Source organism: Odocoileus virginianus, chromosome 16, assembly GCF_023699985.2.
Source record: "Odocoileus virginianus isolate 20LAN1187 ecotype Illinois chromosome 16, Ovbor_1.2, whole genome shotgun sequence".
Classification (NCBI taxonomy): domain Eukaryota; kingdom Metazoa; phylum Chordata; class Mammalia; order Artiodactyla; family Cervidae; genus Odocoileus; species Odocoileus virginianus.
The window spans coordinates 30,501,195-30,527,728 of NC_069689.1; the positions used below are offsets into that span (position 1 = coordinate 30,501,195).

Below are 26,534 nucleotides of genomic sequence, written 5' to 3' on the forward strand. Positions count from 1 at the left end.
CACTTTAAGTCTCATAATACATCCATTCAGGTGTTTTGCCTGAGTCAGTTAATTTGTGATGATTGCCAAATGGTCATTTTCTAATTCCATCTTTATACATTTTAGTTGACTTTCTAAGGAGAAGGATTTCCTTCACTCCTGTTAATATATTACTGTAACATAAATATACTTAAGTTTACTTTTGTATGTTCCTAAATTTGGATGCCAGTTCACATGTTTTATAAATGGGCATTTAGGTAAGACTTTTGTAGAATACTTCTGTGTGATCTTACTGTTTTTATAAAACTGCTATAAGTCTAAGCTAACGTATATTTTAATAGTTAAAGAATAAGAACCTACCTTACAATCAGAACATGCTCAGTAGTTTAATCTGTATACAAAGGGCATATTTATAACCCTCACTAGAGCATGCCAAATATTAATATTGGTCTAGATAGAAACTTACTGAAGTATCTAGTATGTGGAAAATATTATTATGCATGGAACAGATTCTATAATTTTATGTCTTTAAACCTTTATTTCTACATAATGACTGTTTTCACAATTCTGGTATCTTAATGTGATTTCTAATGCCATGTGTTTTCAGTAAGACTCTTTCACACTATTTGAACCTCACTGTTTCTGTTCCCTTCCTTTTCAGGGTAATCTACAGTTGCTGCAGAACTGCCTGGCAGTGCTCAATGGAGACACATAAGCCACACTCTTGCCTTCCAGTTAAAAAGGGCTGCCTTCCTTCAGATTTTATTTTTTCTTAATGATGTTAGGCATTTACTGCTCACTGGAAATGAAAGAAACAGCTGACAGAGTGCATCTCCTCTCCCTTTTTCTGAAAAATAATGGATCGGTGCCACCCACGGGTCTGCGGGCTGCGTGGTGGCACCTGCGCCTTGGACAATTTCCCATCATCGCGCCCTCCTCCTCTTCAGAAGTCCAAAGTTCTGTCTTTTTTAAGTAGCCTCTATAACTGTGTTTATTTTATGAATAGTATTCCTTTTGGCTGCCAATCTTATTTACCTTTAAATAATTTGTGAAGTTTAACCCTTTCCAAAATACATGGTTTGGAAGATAAGGATTGCCGTTACCTTTTTAAAAAAATTTTGTTAAAAAAAAAAAACACATTATACACCACCATAGTTCATTCTTGTATCCTGGTAAAGCATCTTAATCAGACTTATTTTAATTAATGAACATTGCTTAGAAGTTTTGGGACAGGCTTTATGTACTCTTTATAAGTATGATTTCTGAAGAAAAGCAAATGCATTATTATGTTTGCCTTAAACTTGTAGACTAAACCAACTATTGTCAAATAAACAGTGATAACAGTGATAGTTTTAACTCTGTGGTCATTGTATCACTCTAAAATTTGGAGTAGTTATAATCTACTCCTATACTATGCTTTTACAGTGCAGGTCTTAGCTTTTCTTTATTTCTTTTAAAATGGCATATGGAACCAAGTTCACCGCTTTACAAAAGAATGAACTGCTTCTCTGGGTGCTTTGAGCACTTCTTGTAAGATGGAATTGGACAGAGACAGGTTAGAGACTGCTGTTTCTAAAACTGGAACAGAGACTCTGGTCTGTTATGATTCCCAGGATTCCACCTCTAGCTCAGCCAATTAACCATGAGACATATGCCAGAGTATAGATCGGTATGTAGAGAGAAAGAGGCCTGCTATAGGGAATAGCACTTGTCCGTGGGGAAAAATTGGAATATTTGGAATAAAAGTTAGGGTACAAAGTTAAGGTAATGTCAGTAGCTACTTTACAAATATTATTGACCTTTCTAATGTGAATGACCATTATGTTATTCCTAGTTAGCTTGAGTGGTTGGATTTTTCCACTCTAAGTTGTCTCCCATGTAGAAACCACAGGCATTTGGGTTGGTCACCCCTCCAGTGTGTTCCTAATTGTTTTTGCAAACCATTCTGAAGACCGCCTGCCTGGGTCTCAGGGCTAGTTACTGTGGTTCCAGACTTCCTCGGCTGCTTGTCTCTGGCCTCACTGGTGTGCTGCTCAATGTTCCTCTGTGTTACTGTTGTTCCTTAGCGCGTTTGAATTGTCCATGTTTGTGTTGGCTGAGAGATTGTGTTTTGTCCTCCGTGTCCCCTTCACTGGTGAGAATATGCCCCTGTGATGCCCGCCATTGGGTGAACGTGGGGTGGAGGGCCCCAGCCTCTGGATTCAGGGGCTGTCCCTTCACCAGCTGCCTTTGTGGCCTCAAACCACAAGGTTCATTTGAGCTTTGCCTGTTTCTCTACCATGAAGGATATACTGACCTACCTCACAGGGGTGTTGTGAGGATTAATAAATGTTGGTACAGTGCTTTGGAAATGTGAAGATGCTGTGTCAATGCTAAAAAATAGCAAGTTCACAATTTTCTACACAGCCATCAACTAATCTGTTTCTACCAAGGTGGCCTTTTTCTAGGAAGGGAGTACAGTGGAAAGTACATCCCCTGACGACCTGGTTTACATTTTAGAATGCTTGACGGAATGGAGGTAAACTGGAGGCAACAATTATGAGTGTGGGGAGGTGAGGTGCGCTTAATAAGTACATGTATAAATGAATTAATTACTATCCAAGGGTCTTGGGAAAGAATGTGTGTTACTGCTTTGAAGTCATATGGAAAAAATTTACTTTGTACCTCCAGAATAATTGAAACATTTATTCTGTAGCTCACTGCTAGTCTCTCTTTAAAATAGCCCACCCTGCATTCACTGCTAGTGATTGAGTTGTGGCATTCATAAAACCTACCACCGCAAAGGTGCCAGAGGAAGACATCTAGTGGCAGAGACAGGACAGCAGTGGACAAAATGGCTCCCCTCAGGAGACGCTTTATGCTTCCAGAGGAAGAGGAGCAACCTGATCTGTCGAAGTGGCTTGGGGAGTCATTGCTGGTTGTGGTGAGAACCAAGGGTGTTAGGGATTAGGAGTTTATGTGATGAGCAAGGAGGGTGACAGGAGAGGAAATCATTGAAGAAAAAAGGTGGGTCAAGCCTGCCTGAGGCCAGTGAGGGTCCAACTGGATGAGAGTTTTTTTTTCCAGTGGGCACATAGGGGTGTAAAAGGAAAGCTGTTAAGAAATTGATTTTTCACTGCTTATGGGGTAGAAGAGAAATATCAATAAGCTGAGGTATGCAGATGACACCACCCTTATGGCAGAAAGTGAAGAACTAAAGAGCCTGTTGATGAAAAGAGTGAAAATGCTGGCTTAAAACTCATTCAAAAAACAAAAGATCATGACATCTGGTCCCATCCCTTCATGGCAAATAGATGGGGGAAAAAATGAAAACAGTGACAGACTATTTTCTTGGACTCCAAAATTCTGTGGTTGGTGACTGCAGCCATGAAATTAAAAGACGCTTGCTCCTTAAAGAAAAGCTATGACAAATCTAGACCACATATTAAAAAAGCAGAGACATCACTTTGTTTACAAACGTCCTTATAGAAAGCTATGGCCTTTCCAGTCACACACACATGTGAGAATTGGACCATCAAGAAGGCTGAGAGCCAAAGAATTGATGCTTTGGAACAATGGTGCTGGAGAAGACTTGAGAGTCCCTTGGACAGCAACGAAATCAAACCAGTCAATCCTGCAGGAAATCAACCCTGAATGTTCATTGGAAAGACTGATGCTAAAGTTGAAGCTCCAATAGTTTGGCTACCATTGGAAAAGACGCTGATGCTGGGAAAGACTGAGAGCAAGAGAAGGGGGCGACAGAAGATAAGATGGTTGGATGGCATCATTTTGACTCAACGGACGTGAGTTTGAGCAAACTTCGATAGATGGCATGGTGCAGTTAATGGGGTGGCAAAGAATCAGCAGGACTGAGGCACTGAACAACAACGACAGCTAACGGAAAGCAAGTTTATAGAAAACGAAAACTTAAATGACAAAAGAGCACCGCTACAAATCCCTTTGGGTATAAAACATCGAAACACACATACTCCAGACACCAAATAAGTCCCTTTTTATCCGTATTCACAATTACCAGGGGAAAGGGCGAACACAATCCCCTACTACCCCAAATTATGCAGTCGAGCTTCCCACATTTGGGCAAGTCGCAGGGGTCAGCACACCCAGAGTTCAATGAATAAGCCTCGCCCTGGGAAAACCACCTTCGTGATCACGGTATCTCCCCTGCCAGGTAAGTATGAGTTTTCGCCCATGCACCGCCCAGCACTCTCGCGCTCGCTTCATCCTCCAGGCACGATCACTTTCTCAGCCGACTCCGCACTCTCCGGGCCCTCCGCCCCTGCACGCCCGTCGCCGCGGCCTCGCTCAGCCTCGCTCAGCCGTAGACCAACCCCAGGAGCCTCCGCGTGTCCACACGCAGGACGCGCAGGCCCAGGTGAAGCGGGACCAGCAACCTCTGCGCGCCTGCTCATCTACATGCGCCACGCCCGTGCGTGGGTGTCTCCGGCGTCCTTTTGCTTCGCCTTGCGGACCGCGGAGCCTACTGACCTCACCCGAGACGCGCGGATATCTTCGATGGGGGGGCGGGGGGGCGCGTGGCGACAAGTCGGGGCCTGCAGAGAGGGGACCAGAGAAGACGAGCTCGCGGCGTTCGGTGCCCCGCAGTTGAGGGTGTGGGTGGGTCCGGGCTTGAGTCTGGTTTCACCTTTTTACTGAAATTGACACGCAACAGGATGTCAATCGGACGTTAAATAGTAAGAGCAGAGTTTCGTCTTAAATTTAGCAAGAAATTAAATCCTTGTCCATGATCTTTCAGATTATGTAGTACTCTAATCTTGCAACAGCGAAAGAAAAACAGGCTATCAGGGCAAACCCGTCCCTGCAAGGGGTAGATGTGTATGGGCTGGGTGGGGTGTTGAATGGTCCCTGAAAATCAAATGCACGCAAATATCACGTTTTCGTCTTGAAGGACTAGGCTGCCTTTTCAACCGCCAGATTTGTCTTTTCCTCTTCCGTACATGAAGATTATTTCTCGGAATCGAGTGGCTCCTTCCCAAACAGGAGCAAAACGACTGAACGAACTGTTGTGCGCTCCTGGGTGGTCCGTGCTAGGGAGCAAAGCGAGGCGAGAGGCATGACTGGAGATTTTAAGATTAGGGAAGGCTTCCTGAGGTCCTGACTGCTCAAAGATCCTAGAACACGTGTTATAGCACCATTTTTTCTTTCTGTTTTTGGCCGAGATGTCTGGTGGGGGCAATGCTAGTTCCCCCAGTAGGGATGGAATCGCCCGCCCGCCCCGATCCCCACCCCAACCCCCCACGCCCTGCAGTGGAAGTACGGAGTCTTAACCACTAGACCACCCGGGAAGTTCCAAGCACCCTTTTTGATTATTGGTTGTCTCAGGAACTTTTCTTTCTTAGTGTATATTTCCTAAAAATAGAGGATTTTCTTATCTAACCCCAGTGTAACTATAAAAATCAAGAAATTAACATTAATACGTTATTTATTCTATAGACATTATTCCATTTGCTCAATTCTCCCAGTAATCCTTTATAGCAAAGGAAAATTTAGAATCATGTGTTACATTATGTATCCTGACTTTTTAACCTTCTTTAATCTTATATAACTCTCAGCCCTTTTTTATTTCATTATGCAGGCATTTTTGAAAATTACAGGCCAGTTATTATTGTGTAGAATATCCTTTGGGTTTTAAATTGTCCTGTATGTCCTCATAATTACATTCAAGTATGTATTTTTTGACAGGTAGACAACATAAATGATACTGTATCCATTTACAGGTTGAATTATGTCTGTGTCCTGCCCCCCCCCCCAGGAAAAACAACAACAACACATGTTGATATCCTAATCCCTCCTGCCTATGAACACGACCTTATTTGGAAATAGAATCTTTGTAGATATAACCAAGTTAAGGTAAGGTCGGTAAGTCAGTCCAGTCACTCAGTCATGTCCGACTTTGTGACCCCATGGACTGCAGCAAGCCAGGCTTCCTTGTCCATCACCAACTCCCAGAGCTTGCTCAAACTCATGTCCATCGAATCTGTAATGCCATCCAACCACCTCAGCCTCTGTCGTCCCCTTCTCCTCCTACCTTCAATCTTGTCCAGCATCAAGGTGTTTTCTAATGATACAGTTCTTCGAATCAGGTGGCCAAAGTATTGGAGTTCTAGCTTGAGCATCAGTCCTTCCAATGAATATTCAGGACTAATTTCCTTTAGGATTGACTGGTTTGATCTCCTTGAAGTCCAAGGGACTCTCTAGAGCCTTCTCCAACACCACAGTTCAAAAGCATCAATTCTTCGGTGCTCAGCTTTCAGTAAAAGGTCAGTAAAGTGGGTCCTAATCCAGTAAGAATGTTTCTCTTATAAGAGGAAAATGCTGTGTAAGGACAGAGATAATATGAGGATAATGCCATGTAATGACAAAGGACAGATGCAGTGGTCTTGTAGTGGTGCTCTTGCAGTGACTTGTCTTGCAAGTCATGGATTGACTGTCACCACTAGAAGCTAGGAAGAAGCAAGGACAGACTCTACCCAGAATCTCAGAGGAAGCATGGTCCTGCTGACACCTTGATTTTGAACTTCTAACTTCCATAACTGTGAAAGAATAAATTTCTGTTGTTTCAAACCACCCAGATAGTAGTACTTTATTATGATAGCCGTATCAAGTTAATCCAGTGTCCTCCTGTGGGCATCACATTGGAAGCATGTGATGCCAGTTTGTTCAGTTATTGGTGGTGCTAACATTATTTGGTTAAGGTGGTGTATCAGTCATCTACTGCTGTGTAACAAATTACCCTAAAACTTAGCAATTTAAAATAGTGACCATGTGGATGACTTCCCTGGTCCCCTGGTTAAGAATTGCAGAGAAACTAAGCCTAGGCAATGGTGACTAAGACCCGACTCAGGCCAATAAATAAAATGATTAGTTAATTTAAAAAATAGCATCCATGTTATTTGCCCACCATCCTTTGGGTTATCAATTGCAGTTGGGCTCAGCTGGGCAGTTCTGTGGCATTGATGTAGGCTCACTTATGCAGCTACAGTCAGCTTATCGGACAGTTGGGGCAGGTTGGTCTAAGGGCCTCAGCAGACATATCTCATCTTCACTCCCATATTTCATCCTCCAATAGGATTAGTCAGTCTTCTCATGGTGGTCTCAGGGCAGCAAATAAGAGCAAGTCCTGATGAGCAACTGCTTTTAAGTCTTCTCGTTCCATCGCATTTACTGATGTTCCATTGGCAGTGGTTCCGAAGATCTCCGGGTGGCAGCTCTGCCCCACAAATAGATTAAGATGGTTGGGAAGATTTCCTGTCTCCCCAAGTCTGCACCTCAGAGACCATATGAAAGACAGGGACGGAGAGACAGAGGTTGGGAGGCTGAAAGACTGTGAGCTTCCTTTGGGGGCAGAGCCGGGGACTGAGCTGGCATTGAGGGGGTTTCAGGAAGGGTGCCCTGCTGTCCCTGACCCTGTGACGGCCTGGGTGCTTGTCGGCCTCGCTGCAGGGCTTTTGGTGCGCGGCAGCTGTTTGGAGGGCCTGGGCGGGAGTGCGAAAGCGAAGAAAAGTGGAGAGGGCGCGGCCCGCGGCGGAGGCCACCGCGCTGCGGGCTTGTGTGCGGCCTGCGGGCAGGAGACGGCGCAGGCGAGTCCCCAGGCCACGGCCAACGCGGGGCTGCGCGGGTGTCCCCCAAAGGCTTTCCCGCCTCTGGCCAAGGAGGAAGGACGCAGCGCTGCCGCAGGGTGTCGGGCGGAGCAGAGGCGCCGGGGGCGGGGTCCCTTTCACTGGGGAGCAAAAGCGAGCAGCACCTCCTTCGAGCCGGAATCGAACCAGCGACCTAAGGATGACCACACGTGTCGGATCTACAGTCCTCCGCTCTACCAGCTGAGCTATCGAAGGGTGCGCGCCACCAAGCGGCCGGGGACCTCACTTTTTCTGGAAATGCCGCAGCACGACACTGGGACGCCCAAGATGAGACCGTCTGGGCTGGTGGGAAGCCCTTTTGAAGAGAGCGTTCAAGTGCCGTTTCAGTGCTCTTTAAGTGCCGTTAGTTCAAAATACTCCTTTGAATAAAATGGTGTTTTCTTGTGCGGCACGTTGTGCCACCCTTCAAAGCCAGCCTCATCTTGCCTGCATTCCTCAGGATCTCCCTGCTTTCGCTCTGCCACCTTTACAACCAAAGTGATTTTCTCTCCTTTTCTAAGGGAGTGGGGGATGGGGTGTGGTGGGGTGTGGAGGGTTTAGATGAAGCCGCTTCTCTTCTGGAAACTTCTGGTTCACTCAGACTTATATCCTCACAAAGGTCTACAAGACCCTCAGTTCTTGTCCCCTCGCAGTCACCTCTCTCAGTTTCGGTACCATTCATAAATTTTCTTCTGTACTCAGGACCTTCTTGCTTTCTCCAGACACTGTTCTAACTGACCTTTTGCTAGGGATGCTCTTCCCAGACAGCCCCATGACCAGCCCCCTCCTCCCTCTAGTCTGCTCACATTGTCACCTTCTCCAGGGAGCCTTCCCTGACCACCGAAATCAACACAGCAACCTGCCTCCTTATAGCAACTCCCATCCACTTTTCCTCCTTGTTTTTGTTTTTTCTTTTTCATAGCTCTTAACATACTAGTTAATTTACCTACTGTGTCTCTTGTCAATTTTCTCCCACCCCACACCCCTTTCTCTAAGTAAAATATGAATATCAAGAGGCCTTTTTGTTGCCAAATTCCTGAACAGTGTTTGGCACGGGGTATTCAATAAATAGTTGTTGAGTGGAAAAGTGTCCAGTACTGTCAAAGAGGAGATTAGAATATAAAAGAAGGGGCCAGGAGCCAGGGTTTGCCCAGGGGGATGCGCAGAATTATCTTCTTTGATCACAAAATAGAGCATGTGAGTTGAGAACTACAGAACTGTCAGCAGGTAGCAACCCCTCCAAACCATTTCCTGCACTAAGAGACTTGACCAGACTCGAGCCTGGCTTTCAGCAGCATAAGGTCCAGTCCCTGGCTTGACCTCCACCCCCATTAAAATGTCTGTCTGATCCCAGACATAGAAAACAAACTTAGGGTTACTAAAGGGGAAAGGTGGGGAGAAGACAGAATTGGATATTAACATATCCACAGTACTATATATAAAAGATATAAACAAAGAGGACCTACTGTATATAGCACACAGGACTACACTCAATATTTTGTAATAACATGCGACTAGAGTCTACAGTATATATAATATATATAATCCTGTCTCAAAAAATCTAACACCTGACACAGGCCCCTGATCTCCGGTTTTTCTTTCTTTCCTTCCTTCGGCTTCTGTATGCTGCATTTTAGTTCCCTGGCCAGGGTAACCCCTGCCCCCATGTATTGGGAGCTCAGAGTCTTAACCACTGAACCGACAGGAAGGTCGCCTAACTGCCCTTTGTTAGAGCATTCGTTTAACAGGGTTTGCAATTGTAAAGATGGTTCTCTTGCAGCCCAAAGGGTCTCTCTTTGGGCTGAGAGCCATTCCTTTGAAATGTAAGAAAGAAGGATAGGGTTCGTGTCTCCCACTTTCTGTGCGAGGACCCATCCTAACTTCAGTAGCTGCCCGCTGACAAACTCGGCCGGCCTGCCTCTCTACTGACCAACTCTGTGGTTTTTCACTGTTGCCTCTTCTGAGCCTCCTGCTCATCCTCCCTTTAAAACGCTCCGACCCCCTCGCCCATTTCGGAATGGAGCTCGGCCAGCTCTTTCCCCTGCTGTCAGTATTCACTGAATAAAGTCTGCTTTCACCACGTTCTCTGCGGTCCGCTGTGTTTCTCTTTGACCGAGTCAGATCGGAAAGGACCAAAGGACACCTGGGGGGCCGCCCAGTGTCTGCGCGTTGGGGCAGCAGACGGGGGCGCGGCCCAAAGGCCAGGGTTCCTGCCGTGGAGCACCTCGCTCCGGGAACACCCGCCTGATGCGGTGGAGGCGACCACTCGCGCTCTCACCTGGTTTCTCTCTGCCACAGAATCCCGAGTTTACTTCCAGCATCACTAGGTTAGGCTACACATCCGAAGTACTTTTGTCACTTTTATTTAGAGAGACACTGTGAATAAACATAACCACGCTTTCCTATTAAGGCGGCTTTAGGGCTTAACGTCAACCGGCAAATAGGTCTTTCCTGAGCTTTCCATGACTAGAAAATGAGTTCAGACAGGCGACAGCAAAAATAGGCTGATATTTTCTTCTTGCTGAAAGGAAGGTGAGACTAGACACGAATCCCGACCCACCCCATCAACTGCGAGGCACTGCGGTCTCGTGTCTTCCCAGGTTCCCACCCCAGGCCCAGACGTGTCGCCGCTCGCCCACGCGCTCCCTTCAGGAGCCACCAGCGAGTCTGGGTGGGGTTAGTAGGTCCCGCGCCCCCAAGTGGAAGTACATGACATCCGGGACATCCCGGCAGGGGCGTGGCGTATGTAGATGAGCGGCGCGCAGAGCCTGCTGGTCCCGCTCCCCCTGGGCCTCAGTGTCCCGCATGTGGCCACGCGGAGGTTCCTGAGGTTGTTCCCCGAGTGGGCGAGGCCGGACCGAGGGACCCGCAGGGGCGGCGGGTGCGAAGGTGGTGCGAGGGAAGTGACCGTGCCTTTAGAGTGGGACGAGCTCGAAGGTGCTAGGCGGTGGGGGGCGGGCAACTCATACTTACCTGGCAGGGGAGATACCATGATCACGAAGGTGATTTTCCCAGGGCGAGGCTTATCCATTGCACTCCGGATGTGCTGACCCCTGCGATTTCCCCAAATGTGGGAAACTCGACTGCATAATTTGTGGTAGTGGGGGACTGCGTTCGCGCTTTCCCCTGAAAAACTGTTTTCTAAAGGTAGATGAAATTAAGTGATTGGTGGTTTATGCGGTATATCAGTTCGTTCTGTACTTGTTAGGTTTTTGTTTTTCCATTGTATTTTGTTTTTCTATTGTTATATAGTTGATGTGTCTTCAAACGCAGTAATTTTTTAGTTGGTGGAGTAACACGCTCTTTGAGTCGTATTTTTTATTCTATCTCGGTTTTTCAACAAGCACCTATCATTTTTTCAACTCATGTTTTTTTTTTTTAACGTTACCTAGGCAGGTGGGGAAACAGTTGCAAAAGGAGATTTGCTGTTTACAGCAACAAGAGTAGGTGTTAAAGGCCAGGAAAAGATAAATCTAGTATCTATACTTCCCTGGTGGTTCGTATGATAAAGCGTCTGTCTACAATGATGGATGCCTGGGTGGAGATCTTCTGGAGGAGGCAAATGGCAACCCACTGAAGGGGTTCCATGGATGGAAGAGTCTGGTGGGCTTCAGTCCATGGGGTTTGCAAAGAGTCGGGACACGACTGAGCAACTTCACTTTCACTTTAGTATCTAGAGAGTCACTTATTGTTTCAGTCATGCCCGACTCTGCGACCCCATGGACTTGCAGCAAGCTAGGCTTACCTGTCTAACTATCTCTCAGAGTTGCTCAAACTCATGTCCATTCAGTTGGGATGCTATCCAACCATCTTATATCACCCCTAGTATCACCCCGTTTCCTCCTGCCTTCAATTTTTCCGAGCATCAGGGTCTTTTCAAATCAGCTCTTCGCATTAGGTGGCCAAAGTATTGAAGCTTCAGCATCAGTCTTTCCAATGAATATTCAGGGTTGATTTCATTTAGGATTGACTCGTTTGATCTCGCAGTCTAAGGGACTCTCAAGAGTCTTTTATATCACTTACATGTGGAATCTTTAAAAAAAAGTCTATTTGTAAAACGAAAACAATCACAAAACTGGGAGAGCGGGGATAAACTAAGAGTGTCTGATTAATAGGTAGAACACTATATAAAAACAAGATAATGCTATACAGCAATTGAACTATATTCAATATCTTATAATAACATAATGGAAAAGAATCTCAACTACCTGAAATTACCACAGGACTGTAAATCAACTAGTTTAATACATTAATTTTTTTTTTTTTTAAAGAACCCAGAGGGAATTCCCTGGGGACCCAGTGTTTAGGACTCCAGGCTTTCACTGATGGGGCGGGACATCGATCCCTGGTAAAAGAACTAAGATCCAAAAAGCTGTGCAGCCCCCTCATCCAAAAGGCAGATTTTTTACATGTACAAGAGAACCCCCAAAGGAAGATAAATACCGCCCAAAGTGGCTAAGTGGTTCCTTCTATTGGCCCTGGTTCCTTTTGCTGGCGAATGATATTTAGAGACCAAAATCTGGTTCATCTTGTTGATGAATACTGGTGTGTCACTGCTATTAAGTCCTGTACCTATTTTACTCAGTGGATTATATTCCATTATTATCATTACCGTGATTTGGCAGTGGCACTCCTTTGAAACTGGCTCCTGTGCGCTTGATATGCCCCCAAATCAATCACTTCATTTCACTACATTTCTTCACGTTTTGCCACAGCGGCACTTTTCCAGGCTTGCATTTTCCCCGACTAACAGGCTCACCTCCGGTGGAAGCTGATGTGCCCCTCCGCCCTCCTGCCCACCATGACTTCGGGTCGCAGTGAGGCTTCCTGTGGAGTGATGGAGAAGGCTATCAGGCTAAGAGCAATGAGCACATCCAGGCTTAACCAGGCCTGTAGGTATCCAGCCTTGGCTGACCTCCTTCGCCCACCTACCCCGATTCCTGGGCATAAGTGGTTGCTTCCTTGGCAGAGGTCAAGGTTCTGTGGACTTCCTGGAGAGGGGGCTGGAATCCAGAGGGAGGGGCAGAGGGCACGGGTGTCCAGGTTGGACTCTACAAACATTTCAGATCCCACTGGGTGTGTACCCACCACCCAAGACTGCTAGCCCACCCAGCAGAAGTCCTCCAGAGGCACAGCAAGCCACAGTGAAGTGGCCTTCCCTCAGCCCGGCGTGTTGCCACTGTCTGAGCAGGCAGCGGGCACCTCTGCCCCTTTGAGGTTTGGGGGGACAGTGCCTCAGAGTGCCCCTGCCAGTCTCTGTGCCACCCAGACCAGAAGGGTTGGCCACGCTGGTCACCAAAACCCACGGCCCTTCCCACTTCTCCAAACCCAGGTCCCCAAGGGTTCACACCTCCACATCCTTCGGGAACAGATCCAACAAAGGCCTGAGGTTCTTTCTTTTGGCCCCATCTGCTGGCCTTTACCGATGGTACCATTCGAGGCTGGGTCTCTGCAGCCGCAGAGCGGCGGCCCCTTCTGGAAGGGCAGCGTCCAGACTGCGGCGGCACAGCGCCCTGGGCCCGGGGGGACTCCAAAGACTGCTGGCCGGCGCCTGTCGGTTAGCAGTGGGACACGAAAAGGGTGAGACCGACAGGGGTGTGACCACAGGAGTTTGCCAGGAGAGGACGACAAAGCAGAACCTCAGTCTGCAGTTTGAGAGGCAGTTCAGTTCAGTTCAGGCGCTCGGTCGTGGCGGACTCTTCGCGACCCCATGGACTGCAGCACACCAGGCTTCCCTATCAGCAACCCGCAGTTTACTCAAACTCTGCCCATTGAGCCGGTGATGCCATCCAATCATCTCATCCTCTGTCTTCCCCTTCTCCTCCCGCCTTCAACCAGAACCAGAACCAAAAAAGGGCTTGTGGGCTCAGGGGTCGGGGACAGCAGCCCGGGGCCCCTGAGGTTTCAGAGAGCCACACTGCCATCGGCGTTCTGCCGAGAGTCCTCTGAGATGGACTCCAACTGTAAGCAGAGTCTCTGGAGTTTCCCTCCCACAGGGAGGGAGAAAGTACCACTCCCTGCTGTTCTCTGTACCCACACCCAAACCAATCTGTCCCCAAAGTGAAGCTGCTGCTTCTTGATGACAGCCCATTTCCTTATGGGTGTTCTCTCCACTTCATCCTCTTCTTTCTCCCAGTTTAGCCTTAAGGACCCAGCACTAAAGTTAGCCACCTACTCAGAACCTCCCCTGCTTTTCACTGGGGAGCAAAAGCGACCAGCAGCACCTCCTTCGAGCCGGAATCGAACCAGCGACCTAAGGATGACCACACGTGTCGGATCTACAGTCCTCCGCTCTACCAGCTGAGCTATCGAAGGGTGCGCGCCACCCAGTGGTCGGTGACCTTACTTTTTCTGGAAATGCCGCAACACGACACTGGGGTGCCCGAGATGAGACCGTTCCGGCTGGTCGGAAGCCCTGTTGAAAAGACCGGTGCGCGCGCCGCCAGGACGCCGGGTGCTGGTGCGAGGACCCGGCAATCCTGCGGGGTGGCTGCGGCCCGGCCTTTGTGTCGGCCGGCATCGGGGCGGCGAGTTTCAAGATGCCTCGTGTCCTCTCCGCCGTCCCTGTTTCTACAAGTGGGGACCGCGGCCTGAAAGCGGGGAAGAGGGCTAGGGGAGAGGCGGCGAAATGGATGCGCGCGTGGGGTGCAGGAGGCCGAGCCTAGGAGACCGGCACAGCGGGGCCGGCTGCCAACCACCTAGCCAGTCACCTGGTGCTCTTTAAGTGCCAAAAATACTCCTTTGGTCAAAAGGATATTTTTTGCTGTGGCACGTTGTGCCACTCTTTAAAGCCAGCCTCATCTTGCCTGCATTCCGCAGGTCTCCTGTGGATCTCCCTGCTTTCGCTCTGCCACCTTTATAGCCAGAGTGATTTTCTCTCCTTTCCTAGGAGTGTGGGGTAGAGGGGTGAGGGTGGGGTGTGGAGGGTTTAGATGAAGCTGCTTCTCTTCTGGAAACTTCTGGTTCACTCAGACTTGAACCCTTACAAAGGTCAAGACCCTCAGTTCTTGTCCCCACGCAGTCACCTCTCTCAGTTTCGGTACCATTCATAAATTTTCTTCTGTACTCAGGACCTTCTTGCTTTCTCCAGACACTGCTCTAACGGACCTTTTGCTAGGGATGCTCTTCCCAGACAGCCCCATGACCAGCCCCCTCCTCCCTCCAGGCTGCTCACATTGTTACCTTCTCCAGGGAGCCTCCCGTGACCATCGAAATCAACAGATCAATCTGCCTCCTTACAGCAATTCCCTATCTCCTTTCCTTCCTCATTCCCCCCCCCCCTTTTTCATAGCTCTTAACACACAACATACTAATTAATTTGCCTACTGTGACTATTGTCAGTTTTCTCCCACCTCCACACCCCTTTCTCTAAAATATGATATCTAAAATATCTGACGTACATCTGAAACTAACACAACGTTGTAAACAGCTATGCTTCAATTTAAAAATAAATTATGAAAAAAAATTCCTCTCTGAGAAAGTCCAACACCTGACGCAGGCCCCTGCCATCCTTTTTCTGTCTTCTTTTTGTTCGCGCTATGCTGCATTTTAGTTCCCTGGCCAGGGTAACCCGTATCCCCCGCACTTGGGCGCTCAGAGTCTTAACCACTGAACCGCCAGGAAGGTCGCTTGAATGCCCTTTGTCACAGCATTCATTTAAAAGGGCTTGCAATTGTGAAGATGGTTCTCTTACAGCCCAGAGGGTCTCTCTCAAAGCCATTCCTTTGAAATGTAAGCAAGAACGGTAGGGCCCGTGTCTCCCACTTTCTGTGAGAGGACCCATCCTAACTTCAGTGACTGCCGGCTGACAAACTCGGCCGGCCTGCCTCTCTACTGACCAACTCTGTGGTTTTTCATTGCTGCCTCTTCTGAGTCCCCTCGCTCTCATCCTCCCTTTAAAACGCTCCGATCCCCTCGCCCATTTCGGAATGGAGCTCGGTCAGCTCTTTCCCCTGCTGTCAGTATTCACTGAATAAAGTCTGCTTTCACCACGTTCTCTGCGGTCTGCTGTGTTTCTCTTTGACCGAGTCAGATCGGAAAGGGCCAGAGGACACCTGGGGGTCCGGTGTGCACGCTGGGGCAGCGGGAGGAGGGGGCGGGGGCGCGGCCCAAGGGCAAGGGTTCCCGACGCCGAGCACCGCGCTCCGGGAGCCCCCGCCTGGTGCGGAGGAGGCGACCGCTCGCGCTCTCATCTGGTTTTCTGTCTGCAACAGGACCCTGGGCTTTCCTTCCAGCATCACTAGGATAGGCTACACATCCCGAAGCACTTTCGTCACTTTTACTTAAAAAGACACCATGAAGAAACATCATCACGCTTTCCTATTAAGGCGGCTTTAGCGCTTAACGTCAACCGGCAAATAGGTCTTTCCTGAGCTTTCCAAGACTAGAAGATGAGTTCAGACAGGCGAGGGCAAAAATGGACTGAAAGGAAGGTGAGACCAGACCCGAGCCCCGACCCACCCCCTCAACTGCGGCGCACCGTGAGCTCGCGTCTTCCCAGGTCCCCCCCGACTGGCCGCCGCTCGCCCACGCGCTCCCTTCACGAGCCACCGGCGAGTCTGGGTGGGGTTAGTAGGTCTCGCGCCCCCAAATGGAAGAACATGACATTTGGGACATCCCAGCAGGAGGCGTGGCGTATGTAGATGAGCGGCGCGCAGAGCCTGCTGGTCCCGCTCCCCCCCGGGCCTCGGCGTCCCGCGTGTTGCCACGCGGAGGGTCCTGAGGTTGTTCCCCGGGTGGGCGAGGCCGGGCCGAGGGACGCGCAGGGGTGGCGGGTACGGAGGTGGTGCGAAGGAAGTTACCGTGCGTTTAGAGTGGGGCGAGCTCGAGGGTGCTGGGCGGTGGGTGGCCGGCAACTCATACTTACCTGGCAGGGGAGATACCATGATCACGAAGGTGGTTTTCTCAGAGCGAGGCTTACCTATTGCACTCCGGATGTACTGACCCCTGCGATTTCCTCAAATGTGGGAAACTCGGCTGCATAATTTGTGGTAGTGGGGGACTGTGTTCGCGCTTTCTCCTGAATGCGTTCTTACCACAAGGATAGTATTTGGGTGTGTCGCTTACTGCAGTGGCCGGAGGTTTTTTTTGTAGTATTTTTGTAGTTTTAGTAAAGGTTTTTCTTGTCTTTACATAAACCTTATAAAGCTCAAGAATGTGCTTGATACTGAGAAAGCTAAGAAGCTGATAGGAGGTGGGAGAGTTAAATGGTCTCACGGAGTATATGGATTTTACTTTAGCTCTGCGAGTTGAAGGGATTAAATCGGGTGGTTTGACCGTGGTGTGTAGTTCATGGGATCGTGAAGACAATGGGGCAACTGAACTGTATACGTATGTTTTTGTATGTCTGACGCTTTTTCTTTGCCCCATACTTTGCTAGGTTGTGATCGTCTCCTTTTTAACTGTGTTGATTTATCTGTTTTGTAAGGGGTTTTTCTTTTAAGCTTTCTAATTTGTCTGCTATCAAGTTGTTTTATATCGCTTGATACCCACCCCCACCCCCCCCCCCCCCCCAGTGAATATCAATTTGTGTTTTCGGCAACAGGAGAGAACGTCGGAGCAAAAGACTGACTTGTACTTTTGAGATTTTTGAGGAGAAAAACGCTAGTTCCATGTCTATGCAAAGAAGGTTTAGCAATGAGTAAGGATGATGAACTTCTATAGCAGTGGGCTTGGCTTCTCTAGAGAGGAGCGGATGAACAGGTTCTAATCTTGTGCTGCAGGTATTAAGTAATCTGATATTAATCTGGTGCTGCAGGTTGTGAGTTTTGGAAGGACTCGTTGGATAGGACCGGGTTCTGTAAGTTGCCAGTCATTTGTTTGTCCTGGAGGGTTGGCGGGTAGGGTAGAGAGTATCTAAATACACAGTCGTGGACAAATTCTAGGCTTTTGGAAGGGGCTGGGACAGCATTATCCCCACTCTCAAGATGTAAGCATGTGATGACAGCAAAGGCCTGTTTATGAGGCCCTTCTAAAACAGGGGACTTCCAGGCAAGACCCTGGCCATTTGCTAATAAGGTTTTTAATAAATGCTGTATAGAGAGTCTCCTGACTGCCCAGGAAGAAACAGGAGACTGCCATTGTAAGACTTGGAATCACCATCCTGATGTGGACCTTTCCTCTAGTGATAATGTTGCCCTTCCCCATCTTGGCTTCCCTGATAGCTCAGTTGGTAAAGAATCTGCCTGCGATGTGGGAGACCTGGGTTCGATCCCTGGCTAGGGAAGATCCCCTGGAGAAAGGAAAGGCTATCCACTCCAGTATTCTGGCCTGGAGACTTACACGGACTGCATAGTCCATGGGGTCACAAAGAGTTGGACATGACTGAGTGACTTTTACTCACTTCACTATCCAAGTCGGTTATGGCCCAGGCTCTCTGGCATCATAGGCATTGGGACATGTGACATGTGTAATGGAAGATGAATACTAAATTAGAAAAAAAAATTCCCCTATGCAAGAAAGGGAAAGATATTTACTTCTTTCTCAAACTGTTTATTCTTTTGTTTTTGTCTGTGCCAGTCTTAATTTTGGCTTGCAGGATCCTTGTTGCAGTGTGTGGGGTCTAGTTCCCTGAGTAGGATGGAACCCAGACCCCCTGAATTGGGAGTGTGGAATCTTAGCCCCTGGATCAATAGGGAAGTCCTCCCCATTTCTTTTTTTTTTTTTTTTTTTATGTTTTTCTCCCCATTTCTTAAAAAATTTGCAAATACCTGTTCTGTCCTTTTGAGATATATAGATACATAGTGTTTTTAACAGCTAAAGAAATCTTTTGTCAGTGTTGCAACCTAAGAATGTTTATCTTGGGCCTTTGAAGCCATCTTTTTGAAATATGAACATTAAAGGAGGTAGTGTCCCATCTCCCTCTACCTCAGGGAGTTTAGCTAAATAGTGGCTGGCTGCATGTTGTAAGGACCTGCTTGGCATGGAGCTACGAGTCTTATTTCCTTTTTGATAAAGGCACGTGGATGGCCACTCCACTACCAGTTGAATTTAGGATGCACTGTGTAGCAAATGGTGCTGTCAAGTCCTCCTGTTGAGGACAAGTTCTTGAAGACATATATGTAATGAGTTGTATCTGCCTGCTTATGTAACAGGCAACATGAGGCAAATTGTGTCGTCCCCCCGCCCCGCCCCAAGATTCAAATGTTGAGGCCCTAACCCTCATGTGACTGTATTTGGAGACAGGGCCTTTAAGGAGGTAAATTAAGATTAAAATGAGGTCATAAAGGTGGATCTCTAATTCAATATGACTGGTGTCCTGAATTGGAGATGTGAGGGACAGCTGCAAGCCAAGGAGAGGCCTCATGAGAAAGCAAAGCTGCCCGATATCTTGGTCTTTGTTTTACAGCTCCTCGAACTGGGAAACGTTCCTATTATTCAAACCTCCCTGGCAGTCCATGGTGTTTTATTACGGTAGCCCAAACCGAATGATATCCTGTCTTCGCAATCTATTTGGTGCATATCTTGTGATGCACATTACAATGTGGTTTAGTAGTTTTTCAGTAAAAATGTTTTCTTACTTTCTACCTTTGTGGAGAGGATTCCCTGATTTGACAGGAGATGGTATTCTCAATGGTCTGGCATCGAGGACAAGGGTTGGTTTGGCGGTTCTTGGCTTGACTGAATCAGGTAAACGTCTTGTGGTCTCACAACAATCAGGTAAGAAAAGACCCTGAGTTATTTTTAAAAGTCTCCCTTTTAGGACTTCCCTGGTGGTCAAGTGGTTAAGACTCCATGCTTCCAGTGCAAGGGGCATGGGTTTGATCCCTGTTAGGGAAAGTTATGCATGCCATGTGGTGTGGCAAAAAAAAAAAAAAAAAAAAAGCCCTTTTTCAGCCCTCTGCTCTTTTCAAATTCTAGCTGGAGGAACCACCCGCTTCAATATCAACATATTAAGTAAGCATGGATAATATAGGTTCTACAATTCTCAGGATCACTATTAGCATTTAAGGTAAAAGAAATATGTGTGTGTGCGCGCACACACACACACACACACACACACACACATATATAGTCACTCAGTTGTGTGCAACTCTTTGTGACCCTATGGACTGTAGCCTGCCAGGCTCCTCTGTCCATGGAATTTTCCAGGCAAGAATACTGAAGTGGGTTGCCATTTCCTTCTCCCAGGGATCCTCCCATTCCAGGAATCAAACCCAAGTTTCCTGCATTGCAGACAGGTTCTTTACTGTTTGAGCTACCCAGGAAGCCACTGGGTGTGTGTATACATATATGAAACCAGATCTGTTGCAGGTCATGTCTTGCTTTTTAAAGTCTGATTTCTCTGTCTCTCTCTAGTTTGGAATGGGTATGCATAGGAGAATCCAGTGTTACAGTGGCCTGTGGATGGTTCCTTTGATTTGGTTCTTTTGTGTTTGTACAGGTTCTAAGAAGGGCCTCATCCCAAGCAAGTGGATTATGGTACTGAAAGAATTAATATCATTCTAAGAGGAATACTAAGTAATTTTTTAGGGTAGAAGGAAAGATTGAGAACAATGGGAGAGGGATGTGAGAATCACGGTTTCTGTTTCCCAGGACTCTCTTACCCTCTTCCTCTTTTCTCTGCTGTCTCTGGGCCTACAGCATCCCTTTATCCCTCCCAGCCTTAAATCAACTCCAGAGAAGAGGGAAAGTGGACAAAGACACAACTTCTTTAGCTGCTGTGTTCAAGAACATGGATTTGTGTTTCTCCAGCCCAGCCTAGAGTCCACTTCATGTCAGTCCAAATTCCACCTCCAAGAGTCCCTTATCATACACACACCTTGTAGTTAGGACAGCAGACATGACTCAGATTTATGATCCGGGTATAACTGAGAACTCAGATAAAACACTGTGTCCCCTCTGAAGGGCACAGGATGAAGAGCAGTCATATCACTTAGAAAAAGGCAAGCAAAAAAGTTAGGCTGAGAAATCCAGCATGGGGAAAGAAACTGATGTGTCATATCTTTTTCTTTTCCTTTTCTTGATGTGAGGTAAACCAGCCCTTCCTAATCAGATTGCCAGCAAAACTACCCAGCCCCCAACTCTCCTTATCCCCCTGCAAAACAATAGGAATCCACATGCCCTTCTCACCAGCTGATATTCACCATTTACAGGCTTCTTTTTCTGTGCCCTAGGAAAGACCCATGCAAATTTGCAGAAGTATTCCACAGCATGCTCTCATGCTGTGTGTGCGCTGGCTGCAGCAGGGAACCAGAAGACAGCGACTTTGATGGAGGAACACTGGGGACCCAGTGACCCGCCACACAGAGTGCTCTTGACCAAGGGACGTCAACCCTCATGACTGGGGCAGAACTAAGATCTTTAAAGAACCATCCAGAACATGTCAGTGGGTATTCCTGAAGCCTTTCCTGCCAAAGGTAAGCTGGGAGAAATTACAGCATTGTACCCAGAAGAGCTGTATCCCCACGGATTTCCATCAGCAGTTTGATGATTGAAATGTCTCAACAGATTTTGGTATAGATCCAGGTGCAGATCAGATTTGCTGTTATGTCTAACCTTTGGTCTCAGCTCTCTTATGGATGGACCATCCAGACTCCAAACCATATTGTGTCAAGAACTTTTCCTTGGCCTAATGTAGCCCTGTCTTTTCTCATATATGCTGGTTCTACTTACTCTTCAATTTCTCGGAAATGTTTTACTTTCCATCTGGTGATAGTGTAGTAGAAGCTGTTGGTTTTGTGGGCGACCTTTCTACTTGTTCCTTTTCCTCCATGGTTCTCATATAGAACAGGCTCTCTGACTTGAGAAACATGTATTCTTATTTTCTCCTTTAACCTACTGGGGAGACCTACTGTGCATATTAAAGGCTATCATGCCCTGTGCTATAGATGCCATGTTGGTGGAGCTCCTTGGAGAAAAAGGCCTCTAACTTGGTAACTATGTACCTCCTGAAAGAAGATGGCCAAGAGTGACTATCTAAAAAGAAAAAAAAAAAAAGAGTGACTATCTCACATTGCCCTGGAAAAGCCCTCCAAATAGAGACAAATCCATGTATGGAGCTGGGCCTTAGCAAATAATGACACATTTTTAGTTTGAGATAGAGAACAATTAACAAAACTTGACAATCAAATTAAGAAGAAAAAAGAGAAAAAAAAAAAAAAGAAGAAAAAAGATAATTTTATTGTAGTCAAACTGAGGACTATAACCCAGGATAAGCTCTGAGAAAGAAGTTGAAGGCACAGTCACATATATTTTTCAGAACAAAGGATCATACATCAAAATAACTTACTGACATTTTACATAAAGTTCACCAAAGACTTATAGTTCAGGTTGCTACTGCTGCTACTGCTAAGTCACTTCAGTAGTGCCTGACTCTTCGTGACCCCATGGACTGCAGCCTACCAGGCTCCTCCGTCCATGGGGTTTTCCAGGCAAGAGTACTGGAGTGGGGTGCCATTGCCTTCTCCGATAGTTCAGGTTAGGCATGTACAAATCAAGCAGCAAGCCACCATACCCTTTGACACAGATGGGAAAGAATGCCAGTCTTCCGAGAAGTTACTTCTGAGCTGTTGTCAGAAGAAAGGGAGAAAAAAATTGACACTTAAATTTTCTGGAATAACTGACATTGGAACTGAGCTGTACTGAAAAGGTAATGATTCTTTCCTACAGTTACATGTTTCCAGTCAATGCCACTTTGCACTCTCAGGCATGGTTTGTATTTAAGCCGAACAGCTGTCATTGGTGATTATTGGCAGAGCAAAAGCAAGACCACTTCCATTACTTTTTATAATATCAAAGTAAATCTAATGAATCCATGTACTCAAGTGCTAAACTGACACGAAAACAATTTTAATTGGAGTACAATGTTGTGTCAGTCTACTGTACAGCAAAATGACTGTTCTATATACATTTTAAAATATATACTTGCTTCAGTCAATATAAGTACTTGAGTTGAATATAAGATGTTAACTCTAAAAGCTGACTTAAATAAAATCCAACATTCAAAAAACTAAGATCATGGCATCCAGTCTCATCACTTCATAGCAAATAGATGGGGAAAAAGTGGAAACAAAGACAGATTTTATTTTCTTGGGTGCCGGGAGCCAACACACGAGACCCTACCCCTAACAAGGCCGTAAGGGAGAAAACCTGACGGGCAAGGCGAATCAGGTTTTCAGGGGTTTTCGAAAAGGCCAGCTCACGAGATCCCAGCCATGACAAGGTCACAAGGAGAAAGCCTGACAGGCAAGGCAGATCAGGTTTTCAGGGATTTCGAAAAGCTGCCCCCAGCTCTCACCTTAAAGATGATATCTGTCTTTCTGATGCCTGCCTCAATGGACTCTGACACAGGCAGGAAGGCCTTCCCCGATCTCTTCCCAAATAAGAATCAATTTAGAACTTTAATCAATAAGTTTCCCAGGTGGTGGTATTTTATGAGATTATTTAGGGTGAAAGGAGTGTTTTAATTCAAACTCCTTTGCTGGTAGTTTGTTAGCCAAATGCATTTATGCCCTTGGTACTAATATGCATGATTGCTTATAATATCCTAATCATAAAATAGCATAAAGAACCTGATTATATAGAGCCCTTTTAAGGGGTAAAGGAGTCCTATTAGAAAACATAAGAAAATTATTCTATAGGTGGTTATTGGGTTGTGATTTGCTTGCTGTGTTTTGCTTGCTGTATTTTTGCCTTTAATGTGCTAAAGTTGTGTTATAAAAACCATTGTTAATATAGTTAAAGATCTAGAGAAATAAGAACTTAGCCCTAGTGTGGTAACAATGAGATGGTTGTTAATTGTCAGTCAGGAGTGTTAGGCAAAAGCTGCCTCACCAAAGTCGCAGTCTGTATGGGGTAAACTTCTTAGATAAACGCAACTGACAACTTTCGCAGAAAGATTAATTTTTGTATTAACAAGAATATAATTCTACTCTGTACTATTTCCCTATGACCCTGTTACCTTTCAGTTAAGGTCACCATAAAAACAGAAAATAGGCTTACCTGACCTGCATAAATAGGTTTACCTGACCTGCATAAAATGTTAATAGGCCTCAAGGCCAGAAGATCATGTGCTAAAAATTACTATAGAATTGGAAAGCAAAAAAATCCTGCTTTTCCTAAAAATCAAAATGATGTAATGCTAACCATGTGTAGTCATGAGTAAGCATCTTGTACCTTGAAAACGTTCTGTGAAAGGGTATAAAACAGGTTGTTAAAAAGTAAAACACAGATTTGGCCCTATCAAGGCTGGTCTCACGTGTCTTCTCGCCGACGCCGTTCATCCTGAGAGTACCCCCTGGATCCTGCCAGGCTGGACCCTGGCACTTGGGCTCCAAAATCGCTGGAGATGGTGGAAGCCACAAAATTAAAATATTTGTTCCTTCCTTCCAAGTGTCAAATGACAAAGAGAAATCTAGACAGCGTATTTAGACGCTGAGACATCACTTTGTTTACAAAGGTCTGGATAGCTAAAGGTATGTTGTTGTTTCCCCCTATAGGAATGGAGAAATTCAACCATAAAAAAGATCAAGCGCCAAAGAATTGATGCTTTTGAACTGTGCTGATACTCCACACAGCCCTAGTAACAAAGCACAAATTTCATGTAGTTCAGAAACTGCAAGATTAGATTGTACTAGAATATGTTCTTACACAAGAGATAGAAAGAAACAGCTCACAGTTAAGTCGTAACACCTATAAAAGTTACATCTACTTTTGATGACACTAGATATCAGGGGAAAGCGCGAACGCAGTCCCCCACTACCACAAATTATGCAGTCGAGTTTCCCACATTTGGGGAAATCGCAGGGGTCAGCACATCCGGAGTGCAATGGATAAGCCTCGCCCTGGGAAAACCACCTTCGTGATCATGGTATCTCCCCTGCCAGGTAAGTATGAGTTGCCCGCCACCCACCGCCCAGCACCCTCGAGCTCGCCCCACTCTAAACGCACGGTCACTTCCCTCGCACCACCTCCGCACCCTCCGCCCCTGCGCGTCCCTCGGCCCGGCCTCGCCCACCCGGGGAACAACCTCAGGAACCTCCGCGTGGCCACACGCGGGACGCCGAGGCCCGGGGGGGAGCGGGACCAGCAGGCTCTGCGCGCCGCTCATCTACATACGCCACGCCCCTGCCGGGATGTCCCGGATGTCATGTTCTTCCACGTGGGGGCGCGAGACCTACTAACCCCACCCGAGACTCGCCGGTGGCTCGTGAGGGGAGTGCGTGGGCGAGCGGCGGCTAGTCTGGACCTGGAGTGGAAACCTGGGAAGACACGAGACCGTAGTGCCTCGCAGTTGATGGGGTTGGTCGGGACTCGGGTCTAGTCTCACCTTCCTTTCAGCAAGAAGAAAGTATCAGTCCATTTTTGCCGTCGCCTGTCTGAACTCATTTTCCGGTCATGGAAAGCTCGGGAAAGACTTATTTACCGGTTGACGTTAAGCGCTAAAGCCGCCTTAATAGGAAAGCGTGGTAATGTTTATTCACGATGTCTTTTTAAGTAAAAGTGACGAAAGTGCTTCGGGATGTGTAGCCTATCCTAGTGATGCTGGAAGGAAAGCCCGGGGTCCTGTTGCAGACAGAAAACCAGATGAGAGCGCGAGCGGTCGCCTCCACCGCACCAGGCGGGGGCTCCCGGAGCGCGGTGCTCGGCGTCGGGAACCCTTGCCCTTGGGCCGCGGCCCCGCCCCCTCCTCCCGCTGCCCCAGCGTGCACACCGGACCCCCAGGTGTCCTCTGGCCCTTTCCGATCTGACTCGGTCAAAGAGAAACACAGCAGACCGCAGAGAACGTGGTGAAAGCAGACTTTATTCAGTGAATACTGACAGCAGGGGAAAGAGCTGACCGAGCTCCATTCCGAAATGGGCGAGGGGGTCGGAGCGTTTTAAAGGGAGGATGAGAGCGAGGGGACTCAGAAGAGGCAGCAATGAAAAACCACAGAGTTGGTCAGGAGAGAGGCAGGCCGGCCGAGTTTGTCAGCCGGCAGTCACTGAAGTTAGGATGGGTCCTCTCACAGAAAGTGGGAGACACGGGCCCTACCGTTCTTGCTTACATTTCAAAGGAATGGCTGCCAGTCTTTGAGAGAGACCCACTGGGCTGTAAGAGAACCATCTTCACAATTGCAAGCCCTTTTATTTTATTATTTTATTTTTTTTCCCATTTATTTTCATTAGTTGGAGGCTAATTACTTTACATCATTACAGTAGTTTTTTTCATACATTGAAATGAATTAGCCATGGATTTACATGTATTCCCCATCCCGGTACCCCCTCCCACCTCCCTCTCCACCCGATCCCTCTGGGTCTTCCCAGTGCACCAGGCCCGAGCACTTGTCTCATGCACCCAACTTGGGCTGGTGATCTGTTTCACCCTAGATAATATATATGTTTCAATGCTGTTCTCTTGAAACATCCCACCCTCGCCTTCTCCCAGAATCCACAAGTCTGTTCTATACATCTGAGTCTCTTTTTCTGTTTTGCATATAGAGTTATCGTTACCATCTTTCTAAAGTCCATATATATGTGTTAGTATACTGTAATGGTCTTTATCTTTCTGGCTTACTTCGCTCTGTATAATGGACTCCAGTTTCATCCATCTCATTAGAACTGATTCAAATGAATTCTTTTTAATGGCTGAGTAATATTCCATGGTGTATATGTACCACAGCTTCCTCATCCATTCATCTGCTGATGGGCATCTGGGTTGCTTCCATGTCCTGGCTATTATAAACAGTGCTGCGATGAACATTGGGGTGCACGTGTCTCTTTCAGATCTGGTTTCCTTGGTGTGTATGCCCAGGAGTGGGATTGCTGGGTCATATGGCAGTTCTATTTCCAGCTTTTTAAGAAATCTCCACACTGTTTTCCATAGTGGCTGTACTAATTTGCATTCCCACCAACAGTGTAAGAGGGTTCCCTTTTCTCCACACCCTCTCCAGCATTTATTGCTTGTAGACTTTTGGATAGCAGCCATCCTGACTGGAG

The 26,534-nt window shown here is 47.0% G+C and overlaps 1 protein-coding gene, 1 long non-coding RNA gene and 6 other non-coding genes across 8 annotated transcripts in view; 4 read left to right on the forward strand and 4 right to left on the reverse strand.

Annotated features, from left to right (window-relative positions):
* Positions 1 to 2,330, forward strand: part of SNX6 (sorting nexin 6) — a 47,479-nt gene extending 45,149 nt beyond the window's left edge. The window contains exon 14 of the mRNA XM_070478036.1: positions 641 to 2,330. Coding sequence (XP_070334137.1) covers positions 641 to 694 — 54 coding nt within the window. The 3' untranslated portion in view covers positions 695 to 2,330. The remainder of the gene's footprint in view (positions 1 to 640) is intronic.
* Positions 2,331 to 3,991: 1,661 nt separating this feature from the next.
* LOC139038868 (U1 spliceosomal RNA) lies at positions 3,992 to 4,155 on the reverse strand. The gene has a single exon (XR_011492006.1). It is a non-coding gene; the product is annotated as a U1 spliceosomal RNA (small nuclear RNA).
* A 3,587-nt stretch (positions 4,156 to 7,742) lies between these two features.
* TRNAY-GUA (transfer RNA tyrosine (anticodon GUA)) lies at positions 7,743 to 7,832 on the reverse strand. Its single transcript is given in 2 exon segments — positions 7,743 to 7,778; positions 7,796 to 7,832. It is a non-coding gene; the product is annotated as a tRNA-Tyr (tRNA).
* A 2,749-nt stretch (positions 7,833 to 10,581) lies between these two features.
* On the forward strand, positions 10,582 to 10,745 carry LOC139038858 (U1 spliceosomal RNA). The gene has a single exon (XR_011491996.1). It is a non-coding gene; the product is annotated as a U1 spliceosomal RNA (small nuclear RNA).
* A 3,096-nt stretch (positions 10,746 to 13,841) lies between these two features.
* On the reverse strand, positions 13,842 to 13,931 carry TRNAY-GUA (transfer RNA tyrosine (anticodon GUA)). The gene is given in 2 exon segments: positions 13,842 to 13,877; positions 13,895 to 13,931. It is a non-coding gene; the product is annotated as a tRNA-Tyr (tRNA).
* A 2,543-nt stretch (positions 13,932 to 16,474) lies between these two features.
* Positions 16,475 to 16,638, forward strand: LOC139038869 (U1 spliceosomal RNA). The gene has a single exon (XR_011492007.1). It is a non-coding gene; the product is annotated as a U1 spliceosomal RNA (small nuclear RNA).
* Positions 16,639 to 17,614: 976 nt separating this feature from the next.
* On the forward strand, positions 17,615 to 23,802 carry LOC139038722 (uncharacterized). The gene is made up of 2 exons (XR_011491821.1): positions 17,615 to 20,331; positions 20,732 to 23,802. It is a non-coding gene; the product is annotated as an uncharacterized lncRNA (long non-coding RNA).
* A 484-nt stretch (positions 23,803 to 24,286) lies between these two features.
* Positions 24,287 to 24,450, reverse strand: LOC139038825 (U1 spliceosomal RNA). Its single transcript, XR_011491966.1, has one exon. It is a non-coding gene; the product is annotated as a U1 spliceosomal RNA (small nuclear RNA).
* Between the last annotated feature and the right edge of the window lie 2,084 nt (positions 24,451 to 26,534).